Raw genomic sequence first — 14,051 nt, forward strand, 5'->3', positions numbered from 1 at the left:
CCCCCCCCCCCAACTGCAGAACGCAGGCCGCAGGGATTGTTCCTGCTGTATATTTTGAAAGCAGATGGCCTGTTTTCATTAATTTAATTCTACATGTAAATGTACCACTGCTTGGGACAGTAATTAAAAAATGAATGATGGCTTTAATCTTTCAGTTGTAACTGCTTTGCTTCGGAAATGGTTACACGATGCCTGGCATTACACGTCTACATGTCTTCCTCCCTTGTGATAAGGAACAAGGCCAGCAGAGCTGAGACTAGGGCCTTGAGAAGCATCCACGTGTATATGGAATTCTAGAATGAAACTCGCTTTATTCTGACTTTGTTAGAGAGGTGGTACCACAGTTAAGAGCACCACCTGCTCTTGAAGAGGACCTGGGTTCAATTTCCAGCACCCATACATACTCTCACAACCATCCATAATTCTAATTCCAGACAATAGGGGAAGACTTACAACTCCCTTCTGAATGCCATGGGCACCAGACATACACAATAGTACACAGATATGCACGCAATATCTAATCCCTCAAAATAAAAAACATTTTAAAACCTAGTCGCTGGGTTTTGTTTGTTTGTTTGTTACTTTTTTAAATTTAGTTAATTGGTTAGTTTTGGGTTTCGTTTTTTGGTTGGTTGGTTGGTTGGTTGGTTGGTTTGGGGTTTTTGGTTTGTTTTGGTTTTTATTTATTTATTATTCACTTTACATCCTGACCACTGTCCCATTTCCAGTCACTGCTTCCCACAATCTCTCCCCTATCCCCTTCCCTTCTCTTCTGAGAAGGTGGAGGCCCCCCAGGGTATCCCTCCCCATCTCCCTAGCATATCAAGTCTCTGTGGGGCTAGGTGCTTCCTCTCCCACTGAGGCCAGACAAGGCAGCACGGCTAGAAGAACATATCCCACAGAGAGGCAACAGCTTTTGGGATAGTCCTTGCTCCAGTTGTTCAGGACCCACATGAAGACCAAGCAGCACATCTGCTACATCTGTGAGGCGAGCCTAGGTCCAGACCATGTATGCTATTTGGTTGGTGGTTTGGTCTCTGAGAGCCCAAGGGTCCAGGTCAGTTGACTCTTTTGGTCTTCCTGTGGAGTTCCTATCCCCTTCGGGGCCCTCAATCCTTCCAGGTCTCCCATGAGAGTCTCTGAGCTCTATCCACTGTTTGGTTGTGGGTCTCTGCACTATTTCTGAGACACTCATAGCCCAGCTAGAGACAGAGTCAGCCAAGAGTACTCCCAGATAACAGGGCAACACCTAGCACCCCAGTATGGCGAAGGTTTTCAAAGGAGTGCTGGTTGATCTGGAACCCAAGGGTGAAGTGACTGAACAGAGGACATACAGGTGGAGTGGAGAAGACAGCTGGCTGAGTCAGGAGAGGAATAGCCGATTCAACAGCTTAAAGGGTTAAGTGCAATGTTCAAAACAGAATTGTGGGGTTGGCATTGGGGTTCTTTGTTGTTTATTTTTTGGATGTTTTTGAGGCAGAGTCTCACTTCTTGGCTCTGGCTAACTTGGAACTCACTATGTAGACCAGGCTGGCCTAGAAATCACCAAGATCCACCTGCCTGCCCTGCCTCCCAACTGCTAGGATTAAAGACATGCACCACAGTGCCCGGCCTGGAATTGTGTTCTTAATGACAGCCAATATTTCCTTTGAGACGCACAAGGGCTGTGCTTCAGAAAGAGCATGGGATCGGAGTAAAAAGAGTCACATGATTATCACTTGAACTTATTTTAGGAAAGAAAAAAAAAATACTTTCTACTTTCAAATTGGGAAGACAAGGTAGGTTACAGGTGATGTAAAAGGTTTTACCACAGAAGAGTCTATTCCTGAAGACATCACATACCTGAGTCATAAAACATAAAGAAATCTACCTGGTACTGACCTGGAAGCTTCATCTCTGCTGGCTAGCTTTCATGATAAAAGATGTTGTACACCTTATCGGAAGAGAACAGAGATCACCAATCTGACACAGCTATGAACCTTGTAAGCTACAACAACAGTGGGCCTTAGTAAGACAAGCCCATTAGTGCAACACTGGCATCAATGTCATGGATGCAACCAAATACTTTATGACTAGATTTAAGACCTGTTCCACAAGAGGAAAACCCATGTCTGTCACCACTGTCAGGGCCCAAGAACCTATGGCTAGACAGAGCATAGGCCCTAGGGGAGGACCTAATACTATTTTTCTGCTAACTGGACATAATGTTAAGCAGACTCCTAAGGCTTATTTTATACTTACAGATGAGTGCTCCTCTCAATCCTCAACAGAGAAACTCTTCTTATAGCAGTACCGACTAACAGAAAGACCACAGCTGGTCAAGGTGGAGAGAATGAGAGACTTCAGAGTACTAAGGCTTGAATAGGGCATCTATATCACACTCCCTTCTCGGAAAGCTCAGAGATCAGTGGGGAAGAGGAGGTGGAAAGATTCTAAGAACCAGAGGTGGCTGATGATTACAAGAAAACTGCTTTCTGCACACTGGAACTCACAGTGATTGTAACAGCATGCACAAGACTTTCATAGGAAAGTCCAAACCAAGTAATAACCCAGCATGGAGAGGGGAAGTGGACATGAAGGTCCACCTGAAGGAAGGCAGCCCGTTTTCTTTGAGTACTTGTTGCCCTGTGTAGGCTGACCATTCTCCAGGTGATGGTCACACATCCAAGAACATACAGACAGAACAGATTAGATTCGATGCATTTAAAAAAAAAAAGAAGACATAAAGTTGGGTGGATATGAAGGTGGGGTTAGATCTAGGAAGAGCTGGAGTGAATATAATAGAAATACATTGCAAAAAACAAAGAATTAATAATTAATAATAATGCTGTTAATGTCTGGGCTGGAGAAATGGCTCAGTGGTCAAGAGCACTGACTGCTCTTCCAGAGATCCTGAGTTCAGTTCCCAGCAACCACCTGGTGGCTCACAACCATGTGTAGTAGAATCTGATGCCCTCCTCTGGTGTGTGTGAAGACAGCTACAGTGTACTCATATAAATACAATAAATAAATCTTTTTTAAAAAAAAAAAGTGTCATCCTATCAACTGCAGTTTTCTGTCACTCATCAACACTAACAATTTTTTCAAGCATCAATCAAGGCCCCATAACTGGCTTACTTAAGTTCCAAGAACCAGGCGAAAGACTTGGTGCTGAGGGATACTGCGGAAAGAGTCATTAGATTTCCTGGTGTGTAGGTTTCACGTTAGGTAAGCAGCACCAGCTCTCTATAGTGTGTCCTCTGCTGCACAGCACACAGTCAGTCCCCATGCCACCTACCCTTGGTGGTGAGAAGCTTGGAGGTGACCTCCAGCTGCTCCAGAGGTTCCAGGCCAATGTTCTCCAAGGTCACGGCCAGCTGCTGAGTTTCTCCATTGTAAAGTTGAACAGACACGTTAGTGGCAATCTCATCACCAGCAGAAGGCTGCAGTGAACGTGCAGACCTGAAATCACAGTAATGGCAGGGCGAAGAGTAAGGCAGAGGAAAGACACTGGCAGCGCGCTGGGACCACGCACACAGGAGCACTTCAGAAGCAACCGAGGTGCCCTCGCTTTACACACAGAATCTGGGGCTCAGTTGTCACAAACACACAAAACCTGGGCTGAGGCCAAGGCCAAGGGCGCCTCTATCACACAGAAGAGCACATGGTAGATGTCAACAACTCTAAGTGAATTCCATGAGTGAGCCTCTCATGTCTATACCATGTTACAGTCAAACCCCCATTTGAATAATCCTCTTTCAACGCAGTAAATCACCTCAGAAAATGTTACAGATGTATACACAGTGGTACAAAGGGGAAACAAGAATGTGATTCAATTCTATTTAATTGAAATATGTTTTTAAATGTTAACAAATTCAGATAAATTGAAATCATGTAACTTTTCTCATCATAATGCAATAAAAGTTTTTTAAAAAAGAAAATAAATAAATAAATAAAATAGCATCTTAACTCCAAGTCACTCCAATGGGAATCTCTGCCGCCCATCCATACCCTCTCTCTAAAGGATAAACCCCCCAAGTCTGTAGACAGATCCCCTTCTCAGCCCTTGGCTCCTTGCTTTCTAAGAGCAGGCAATCTAGGTCATCCCACCGGGAGCTAAGACACCAGAGAGTATCTATGAGCTTTATTAAAGCACCACAGGATATTAAAGCAAGAAAGGTGAGGCAGACGCCACCTCGGGAGCTACTGGAAAAGTAAGAGAAAGCTGAGGTGGGTCTCGAGATGGCTGGAGGGCACCTGCAGTACCAAGTCCTTCCCTCCTTTGTGGGGTTGTGGAGGGAAGCAGTTGAGACAGCCTGACTAGTGGGCAGGAGACACAGGGCCTTTCCCCAGCATGCTCTTCCTTCCTGATAACAGCCTTTGGATTGTTTCCCTTAGGACCACCCCCCCCATCCTTCTCCTGGACTGGACACTGAGGGCCTTCAAGTGTCTGTCTCCTTTCCCACTTCTCTCTGTAGCTCACCCTGTTAACTGGTCAGGGGACAAAGAACAGTGGGGACTGAGACCAGGCCTTGGAGCTGTCTGCTGGGAGTACGTACCACAGGGAACACACACAGAACATCTTCCCCGGGGCTGCACGTGCTGAGCCTCTGCTGAGACCCCATTTTAAATATCTCCATTTTTCCTAAAGAGAAACCTTTATATATATATATATATATATATATATATATATATACTATGTAAGACCAAACTCTACACCTGGCCCTGCTGCCACTGGCAGCTTCTCTCCCACGGGCCTGAGTGCCTCTTTCAAATAGTTTATGGGAGAGGAGTCACACCCTGTGGTTTCTTTCCCTCAGCATAGTCTGAGGCCCATCTATGGCCAAGCAGTATCAGGAGCTAAGTTGTTTTCACTACTGAGAGAGCAGGGCTCTGGCGTTCAAGTGTCTTCATTAGCTGATGGACATGTGGGTCCTTGCCACTATCTAACTATCAGGCACAAAGTTTTGGCTACGGTGTACACGGTCCCTCTCACCTTAGGTACATACCAAAGAGGGTAATGGCTGGGTCATTAAACTGATGTTTGACCTTTTAAAAGACTTCCCGATGGGCACAGCATTTTACATTCCCATCAGCGGTGCAGGAGAGCTCTCGCTCCTGCAACCCCTTCCCAGCCTGGCTGTTGTCTGTCTTCTGATCGCAGCCTCCCCGGTGGATGTGAGCTGCTGTCTCGAGGTGGGGTGTCAGCCCCAGAGAGACTAACGGCCCTGTACCATTCCGGGCTGCTTAAGTTCTGTGTGCATCTTTCAGGCTGAAAGACCTACTGAGATCGTTGGCCGATGTTTTTTAATTAGGTTGTTTGTCTTCTTTACACTGAGTTTTTAAAGTTCTTTATATAGACACCACTCTATCAGATATGTGCTGGGCAAGTTCTTCCTTTCAACCTGTGAGATGGCTTTTCATTTTCCTAATGGCATCTTTGGACACACAACCGTTTTTTACTGCAATGAGGTCCCGGTTATCAAGGTCTTATCTTATGGATCCTAACCCAAGGTCAAGAGCCTGCCTTCCTCTAAAAATGTGGGACTTGCTGCTCTTGCAATCAGACCTATGATCCCTTTTTTGAGTTATCGTTTTCTATTTTGCTTTGTGCCCCAATCACAAGCCCCTCTCTCCCGCCTGCACACCCTCCACAGCCAGCTGCCCACACACCTCCCACCCCCTACCACCACCCCCAAGACCCACAGCTGCTACCTCCTCCCTGCCCATCTTGTATCTGTGCATGGTTGGGCAGGAAGGCTGCCTGTCATTCTCTCCCATTTGACAAGCACAAGGCCAGGGCAGCCACATTCACTGTTATAGCCCTGTCACCCAGAACCCTGGTGGACAAGGGCAAAGGGGCCACCAAATAGCTGGGAAAATCATGAGACGCATTTTACAACAGTGGACATTCACCACAAGTTAACAAGCGAGCGGTTGTGCCCTTCTGAGATGCGTGTGAGACATACATTTTTGAATCATTTAAAATGACATTTTCTGATCCTGAGCTCTAATCCAGCCTATAAGGGTCACTCCTACCCCTCATCAAAGAAACTTTATTGCAGCAGACAGAGATCTTCACAGAAAGTCACAACAGGTTAAAAAAAAAACGCAGAGAACAGCTGATTGTGGGGCACCTGGCCCCAATTGATACAACTACAACACAACCCCTTCTCCTAGAGCTCATGAAATACCTCAGAAGAGTGAGTGGAAAGATCGCAAGAGCCTCAGGACCAAGAGGTTAGCTGTGAGATTGAGTCGTCTAGATATGACACCATGACATCGCTGCCTAAACAAGACCTGAGCAATGACACTAGCTGACACAGCAGAGCAGGGTCGGGGATGTCCCTGGGCCCCGCTGTTAGATGAAGAGTTGTGGGCACTTACTGACAGCCAAGACAGGGAGGGTTCCTCTCTCCCATGGAGGAGCCCCCTAATTGGTTACCCAATGCCAAGTGATCAACCCTAAAGGCAGATACTTATAAACAACTCTAAATGGACTCAGCAGATTGTGTTCATATATTTATTCATCTATATAACAATAACAAAAAAGAAAAAGAAGCCATGAATTTGGGGTAGGGGAATGGGACATAGGAGGAACTGGAGATGATGTAAGATGATGTAAGGAAGGGGAGAAATGATGTAAGATTTTAACTTAAAATTTTAAATTATATTTTTTAAAGAATTTTTAATATGTGAAAAAGCTTCTGTTACATATGTGGCTACAAAATAAGCAGAAGCTACCTCATCCAACCCAAGGACATAGCTTTTAAGAAAACAGGCTGGCTGGGACACGGCAAGGCAAGGCGAGACCATGAAGCCCTAAACAGCTAGCTGCTCTGGCCATCGAGGCTTGTTCCCTTTTATGCTTCCATAAAATGCCAAAAAACAAACAAAAGAGAAATATTAAAAAAAATAAATAAAACAGGAAGGAAGACAGAAAGAAAGAAAGAAAGAAAGAAAGAAAGAAAGAAAGAAAGAAAGAAAGAAAGAAAACTATGTTTTAAAGTCATAAGAATCTCCAATCCCCCCAACCCCCCAGTGGGTGGGTGTGTCTGTGTGTGTGTGTGTCTGTGTGTGTGTGTGTGTGTCTGTGTCTGTGTGTGTGTGTGTCTGTCTGTGTGTGTGTCTGTGTGTTTGTGTGTGTGTATCTGTGTGTGTCTATCTGTGTGTGTCTATCTGTGTGTCTGTGTGTGTATCTGTGTGTGTGTCTTTGTGTGTGTGTCTGTGTGTCTGTGTGTGTCTGTGTGTGTGTGTGTGTCTGTGTGTGTGTCTGTGTCTGTGTATGTGTCTGTGTCTGTGTGTGTGTCTGTGTCTGTGTATGTGTCTGTGTCTGTGTGTGTGTGTGTCTGTCTGTGTGTGTGTCTGTGTGTTTGTGTGTGTGTATCTGTGTGTGTCTATCTGTGTGTCTGTGTGTCTGTGTGTGTGTCTTTGTCTGTGTGTGTGCCTGTGTGTCTGTGTGTGTCTGTGTGTGTGTCTGTGTGTGTCTGTGTCTGTGTATGTGTGTGTGTCTGTGTGTGTGTGTGTGTGTGTGTGTGTGTGTGTGTGTGTGTGTGTGTGTGTGTGTGTGTGTGTGTGTGTGTGTAGGTCCAAGGTCAACATCAGATATCTTCCTCTATACTACACTTTTTTTTTTTGGTAGGGCTCTCAGTGAAGATGGAACTTGCCATTTTAGCCAGGTTGACAGTGAACACCCAAGATCCTCTATCTCTGTCTGCTGTTACAGGCATACGCCGCTAGGCTTGGCTTTTTACATGGTGCTTTGGTCCAAACTCAGGTCCTCACGCTTGTGCAGCTGAGCCACCTCTCTAGGCCCCAAAAGCTTTTCTTAAATAGCCATAAAACCTAAACTGGTTTTTGTGATTCTGATTCTAATGGCTAATTGTACCTTTGCTCTGGTGAGAAAGGCTTCAACTGGGCTCTTATATATTTTTAGAGAACATGTAAACTCCCTGGTCCCTTAAGGTCCCTCCGCTGTTTTCTGCCTTACCCGAGTCAGATGAACCCCCAAGCATTTTGCTATTTTGAAGAAATGTATGGCCAAAGAGCCACAGAGCCCTGCGCCCTCAGGCCCCCACCTGGGCAGCGATGTGCTGATCTGTAGTCTTGGCAAGGCAGGGATGACTTCCACGGTGGAGCCGCCCGTCTTCAGTCCCGGAAGGTTGTCCAGAAGACAGTCGCTGAAGACCCCAAAGACTGTGGTGTGGTAGCCTGCAACACAAGACTGTGGGTTTCACATCTCCTGACAAGGGTTTGCCCCTTCTGAGGCCACAAAAAACAAAACAAAAAACAAAAAAAAACCACTAAAATCCCCCTGCCTACTCACCCATGTCCCGCTACTGCTTCCTATACCCCAAAGATCCTGGCCGTCCTTGGACAAGATGAAGCAGAGGACACTGTGCCCTGTGTCCCAAGGTTGGCCAGGCCTAGACAAAGGGTCCTTGTAAAGCACTCCCGATCCTCACAGCTCAGCAGTTACCATCTCTGCTCTGTTAATGCGCCTTTCAGGTTTAGCATCTCTAACATGATAGTGAGAGTTAATATTCCTTTCCGACGCATAATGTGACTTAATGAGCATTTGAAAGCTACTTTAGAACCTTCTGTTGAGAGATGAAGGTTCAAGGGCCAATTATTGTCATTATAGCTGCTTCATGATGCGGCAACTAGACCACATGGGTACGAGGACCACAATTTAACATCAGCACAGGGTCCTCCAAAGAAGAAAGGTAAGCAATTGAAGTTGTTTAAGCAAAGCTTTAAAATGGCTTTTGAAATCTCAAAAGATGATTCTGTAAACAGTACCTGCTTTGTAACAAATGTAAGCGATGGCCAGTGGCTAGAAGCCTGGATTGTAACTTGTGGATTACATCACAGAGGGACAAGAAACTTATTCCCTAAGGAGGAGCCATTCTCCTTCCCCTTCAGCAGCATCCATTCTGTGGGTGGAGTAGTTCTAGGCAACTCCTCCCAGCCTCTGCAGCCACGACCACTCCCTTACATGGCCACGCCCACTCCCGGGCACAGCCACATCCCTCCTAAGTACAACTACATATACTCTATATCACAGCAGCCCCACACACTCCCTCTGACCCAGCAGCTACAACCTTCCCGACACAGCAGCCAAATCTCTCCCTGACACAGCAGCCACACCCCTCCCTGACACAGCAACCACACCAATCTCTGATAGAGAAGGCCCCTATGACATAGCATCCACTTGCTTCCTTCCTACTCAGAGCCTCTCAAAGTCTTCCTATGGTTTTTATTTTCTTCCCAGGACCTCCCTTGAGCGCTAATGTCCTCATGCTTTCTTCTGTAGAACCTGATATGATTCTGTCTATTAAGCATGTTACTTTATAATTTTTAGTTACAATCAGTCGTTTTCCTTTGCTTAAGACATAGCCAGTGCTAAAACCATGGCCATATAAACTCTAGTCTGGGGACAATGTTTAGTGCAAGTCGGGATGATACAGGCTACCCAGGCAGCTAAGGCTCACCAAAAGTAGGCACTAGGTACTAAAGCAAAGGATGACCCCAGGAGGGCCTACTCCCGGGCTCTCATGCTCACTGAGATACACGAGCTTCTGTTTTGTCCCTGGACCACCCATTTGTGCCTTACTCTCCCCATTCACAGCCACAACTCTGCCCGTGTCTGTCCTACCCAGACTCTGAGGACAGATGCTAGGTCTTTTAAGATCTACCCCACAGCCTGTATGACGAGCTTCCCCTCTATACAAACACAGCAGCTAACACCAAAGCCCCACTAGACAGTAGATGAGCTTCAGAATGATTCTCAAGGCCTCCATGATGCCCATCTCCTTCCCCCCTTACTACCTACCCCTAACCTGACTACCTCCATCTAACCACCCTACCCCACCCCAGATATGCCAGTCTCAGACCAGAGAAGCTGCTCTCTCTCCTTGGAGCCCATCTATACACTGGTTCTGTCCTGCTTCCAATTGCCCACTCCTGGCAGACCTTCTAAGATCAGGGTCACCGGCTAAGGCAGGCCTCCACTGTCCACCTCCCTGCTGGGTCCCCAGCATCCCCTAGTTCTCACACACCCATCTCAGCACTAACTGTCCAGCAGGCAACATCTTTCCCAGACATTACATATGCTGCTGAGCAATAGTTAAGGTTGCCAAGGCAAAGAAAAAAGCCACCCCTAGTGCCATGAAAACTAAGATATACCGAGTGTCATGAGAACATCACGGGGATCAAATCAGGATGTCAGGCTAAGGAAGAATGTTTGCCCTGAGAAGTGGTTGAGGCTCGGATTCCTCAAAGAGAAATCCATGTAAGGTTCAGATGACAAGTGTACTATGGGTACCATTAGGAACCCTGTAACATCCAAGCCTTTCCAAGAGGGAAGATAAGGATACTGGGTGGAGGTGCTCCATGCTCAGGAATATGCCTTAAAACAAGACTGATGAGAGCTGATAAGGGCCTCAGTATGGGAGGTGGGCCCATCAGCAAGTAGGCTGAAGACAGAAAAGGCCAGTCCTTATACTCTGTGATAAACCCTGCAAGAGAACCATGGCATGAAACCAATCATGCAGGCGACAGGAAATAGTGAGTCTCATATTGTAGTGAGAATTTTGGTGAATATATTATTGTTTTAATGCCAGGTGTGAGATACGGGGCTGCTTGAGATTGCCCACAGCCACGAACTATGATTACCTCATGCTCTAGGAGGAGCATGAGTTGTGCCAGCTGCAGACAGCTTATGTTTGGAATTTTGGGGATTCTAGAGAGGGTATAAATGGGAGAGCCCCCAAGAGGGCCTGTGGCAGCTGCTGCTCCCCTACTGCTTCTGGTTGCTGTTGTTGCCGTTTGCCAAGTACTTGCGAGCAAAGAGAGGATAAGAAAACATTCGATATCCTGAAAATAGAGATTAGACTTACCCTAAGAAACTTGACACCTCTAATCAGCAGGTAGTGTCTAAAGAGGTCTACATCCCCTTACCCCTCTGACCTTTCTTGCCTACCAAGTGTTGGAGGGTTGGAAAGGATTGGGGTAGAGAAGGGTAGTAGGGATATGAACCCAATAAAATAGCTAGAGAGACAGAGAGACAGACAGAGAGAGAGAAAGAGAGAGAGAGAGAGAGAGAGAGACAGAGAGACAGAGAGGCAGAGAGGCAGAGAGACAGAGAGAGAGAGAGAGAGAGAGAGAGAGAGAGAGCGCACCTATATGGTATAGTATTGTGGTACAATATTAACAGTGAGGACTGAGAGCTGGCTAGAAAATGGTGCACAAAGACACTTCACTGAGATGGTAGCCTCTAGGAAAAAGGCCACATTAGGGAGGAGAGGTGGGGTTCTGGTATGACATGGTGTACATAGGACCTCCAAGGAGGTGGCAAGCAGTGGGGGTGAACCTAAGGAACACTAGAAGCATTCATGGCAGGACTAAAGGCAAGAGGAGGTCCCTGCTCGGTAGGGTTGTGAAGCAAGGAGAGGAAAAAGGAGGAAAAAAAGAAAGGTGGAGGTGAAGACTCCAGGAAAGGGTCCAGGAAAATTGGCTTGGCAGGTAAAGGTGCTTACCATGCAAGCCTGGATCCTGAGTTTAATCCAGAATACACATAAAGTCAACAGGACCTCCACATGCATGCCATGGATATATGTGACCCCATACATGTGCACACATCATGCCAACTGAGAAGAAAGGAGGAGCAGGGCCATGGGAGGGCAGGGAAGAAGAGATAAGATAAAGGAGGAAGGAAGCCAGGGAACCGAGAAGCCCTCCAGGCCAGGGCTTCAGGAATACAGCATGCAGAAACCGAGACTGAACAAGACCGGGGAGGAGGCACCATGCCAAGGCTGACCTCTGTACAGGATTAGGAAAAGGCTAAACAGCAGGCCCAGCTTCAGCCAGAATAGAACTGCTCTTGACCCTGGTGACAAGAGTTTTGATAAAGTGTCAGGAGCTGGATAGAGAATGCAAGGCATCAAGAAACCACTGCAGAGGTGGATGGTATGGTGGAATCTGCATGGACATACGGAGCTCTAAAGGGGGCACAGTGGCTCTGGAGAGAAGTTGGTCGCACTGAAAGAAGCTGAGTCCATGCTGTCTCAAAGGAGAAAAGCAAAGATGGAGAGAGGGAAAACAGACGATCCAGGGCACAGGACTGACCCTGTCCCCCACAGCGGCACCTCAGGAACCTGGCACACAGAGAAACCAATTATTTTTCCCCATCATTTCACTTTAGAAATAAATGCTATCATCTCATTATTATTTAGCTGGTTAGGATCACGGGTCAGGTGACCAGTTCTACACCAGTGATGCAGAAACCACGGAGGAACTCTCCTTACCATTCACAGTGATCATCCCTGTAGTCTGTGGGACCCCGACTAGCGTCACTGGATACAAACCAGATTCCGCAGGGAGAGAAAGCGCTGCAGGAAGAGACTCGAACTCCACTCCACTGGTGAGAAGCCCCTGCAGGGAGTGAAGGAGCACTGTGAAGAGGCATAGCCCGGGCCCACACTAGACAGCCACCCCCTAACGAACTCTGTGGCATTCACTGCAGGATCCATGGAAACAAAAAGTCCAGCAGCTTTTCAAAACCCCACAGAGAACGTGAAGCGAGACAGGTGAGATCCAGACACCGAGAGCAAGTATCATCATCGGATTCCTTTGCTTTGCTGTGTCGTCAAATGAGAATGCGGACCCAAAGAAAAGTAAGTAAATATTGTGTCTCACACACAAAAGAAAAAGAGAGTGTGGAAGTTGACTTCCCACCAGGGCATCTGTGAATTATTTGTTTGCCTCAGTGCAGAGCAGGCTTGAGTGAACCAAAGCTTGCGAGTGAACCACACGAGACCCCAGACTCAAGAAGCTCTGTGACAGGCCACAGTACAGAGACAGCAGTCCTTAGGAGGTTCCAGTCAGTGCAACAGGGGCAGCTGATCACAAAGGCAAAGGCATGATTGTTGCCACCCCTGGAATCCAGGTTGAGCCCTGAATAAGCAAGGATGGTCAGCAAAGAGGCAAAGGCCAGAGGAAGTCTAACCAGCACAGGCATTGTTATGAGCTAGCAAACAAAAAAACAAAAAACAAAACTGGAAAGCAAAAAAGAAAAAGGAAATAGCATTAACAAAGACCATAAACATCTTGGAGTAAATTCCAAGATTTCATGGCAGCTACTGAATACAACTAGAACAAAGAGGACCTCAAGGGAGAAAGAATTCCGAGATTCTCCCAAGTGGGATGGTTCTCTGCAGGACAGTGGTCAAAATGGGAGGAAATACACTGACCAGGAGTGGGTGCACAGACTCGTGAGCATTACTCACAATAGAGGAAAGTATGCCAACATTAAAAGGAGGAGGGAAGCGGGGAGGGGTCCTGGGGGAACAGGCTGGGATAGCAGAAGTTAAGTGTGAACCACATGGGGTTTGTGCATATACATATATCTACACGTGTGCACATAGAAATGAAAGCATGTATATGTGTGCACACACTTGCACACCCTTTCTCAACTCTGTCTACAGAGAACACCGGGAGCAAAAGCACTCTGGTGACATCCGATGATGTATGTGAGGAGTGGACAGACATCGTGGTAAACGTAGAAGAAAAGCCCATTATATGGCTGTTGTCTATAAGCAAAATACATGAACACTTAATTTATGATTATGCTAACTAAAGCCAAATGGCGGTTGCTAATACATCTTCAGGGTAGGTGGTGAGTACAGGAGAGTTTATGCCTAAAATGCTTCATAAATAAACAGTTAAGTTTCTGACCCCAGGTGGTGGGATATCTCCAAGCAGGGCTTTAAGTTATAGTGTTTTACTCTTAATTTTTTTTTACGATAAGCACATATTTTAATGTGCTTATCATGAAAATAATGAAAGCTACTTTTAAAGATTTGTTTTTTAAATAAGCCAGGCATAGTAAATATGCCGTGAATCCCAGCACTTGGGAGGCAGAGGTAGGTGTAGTGCTGTGAGTTCAAGGCCAGCCGGGTTACATAGTGAGACGCTGTCTCAAAAACAAAAAAGAAAGAGAGAAGCCGGGCAGTGGTGGCGCAGGCCTTTAATCCCAGCACTTGGGAGGCAGAGGCAGGCGGATTTCTGAG

General features: G+C 46.5%; 1 protein-coding gene across 3 annotated transcripts in view; it reads right to left on the bottom strand.

Annotated features, from left to right (window-relative positions):
- Trappc9 (trafficking protein particle complex 9) overlaps window positions 1-14,051 on the bottom strand; it is a 466,270-nt gene that overhangs the window by 345,232 nt on the left and 106,987 nt on the right. For all 3 annotated transcript variants that reach the window (XM_031345566.1, XM_031345557.1, XM_031345575.1), the window contains 3 exons: window positions 12,288-12,414; window positions 8,058-8,190; window positions 3,278-3,441 (listed from right to left, as the gene is read on the bottom strand). In XM_031345566.1, coding sequence (XP_031201426.1) covers window positions 3,278-3,441; window positions 8,058-8,190; window positions 12,288-12,414 — 424 coding nt within the window. The remainder of the gene's footprint in view (window positions 1-3,277; window positions 3,442-8,057; window positions 8,191-12,287; window positions 12,415-14,051) is intronic.

The sequence above is a fragment of the Mastomys coucha genome, unplaced genomic scaffold (assembly GCF_008632895.1).
Source record: "Mastomys coucha isolate ucsf_1 unplaced genomic scaffold, UCSF_Mcou_1 pScaffold11, whole genome shotgun sequence".
NCBI classification, from domain to species: domain Eukaryota; kingdom Metazoa; phylum Chordata; class Mammalia; order Rodentia; family Muridae; genus Mastomys; species Mastomys coucha.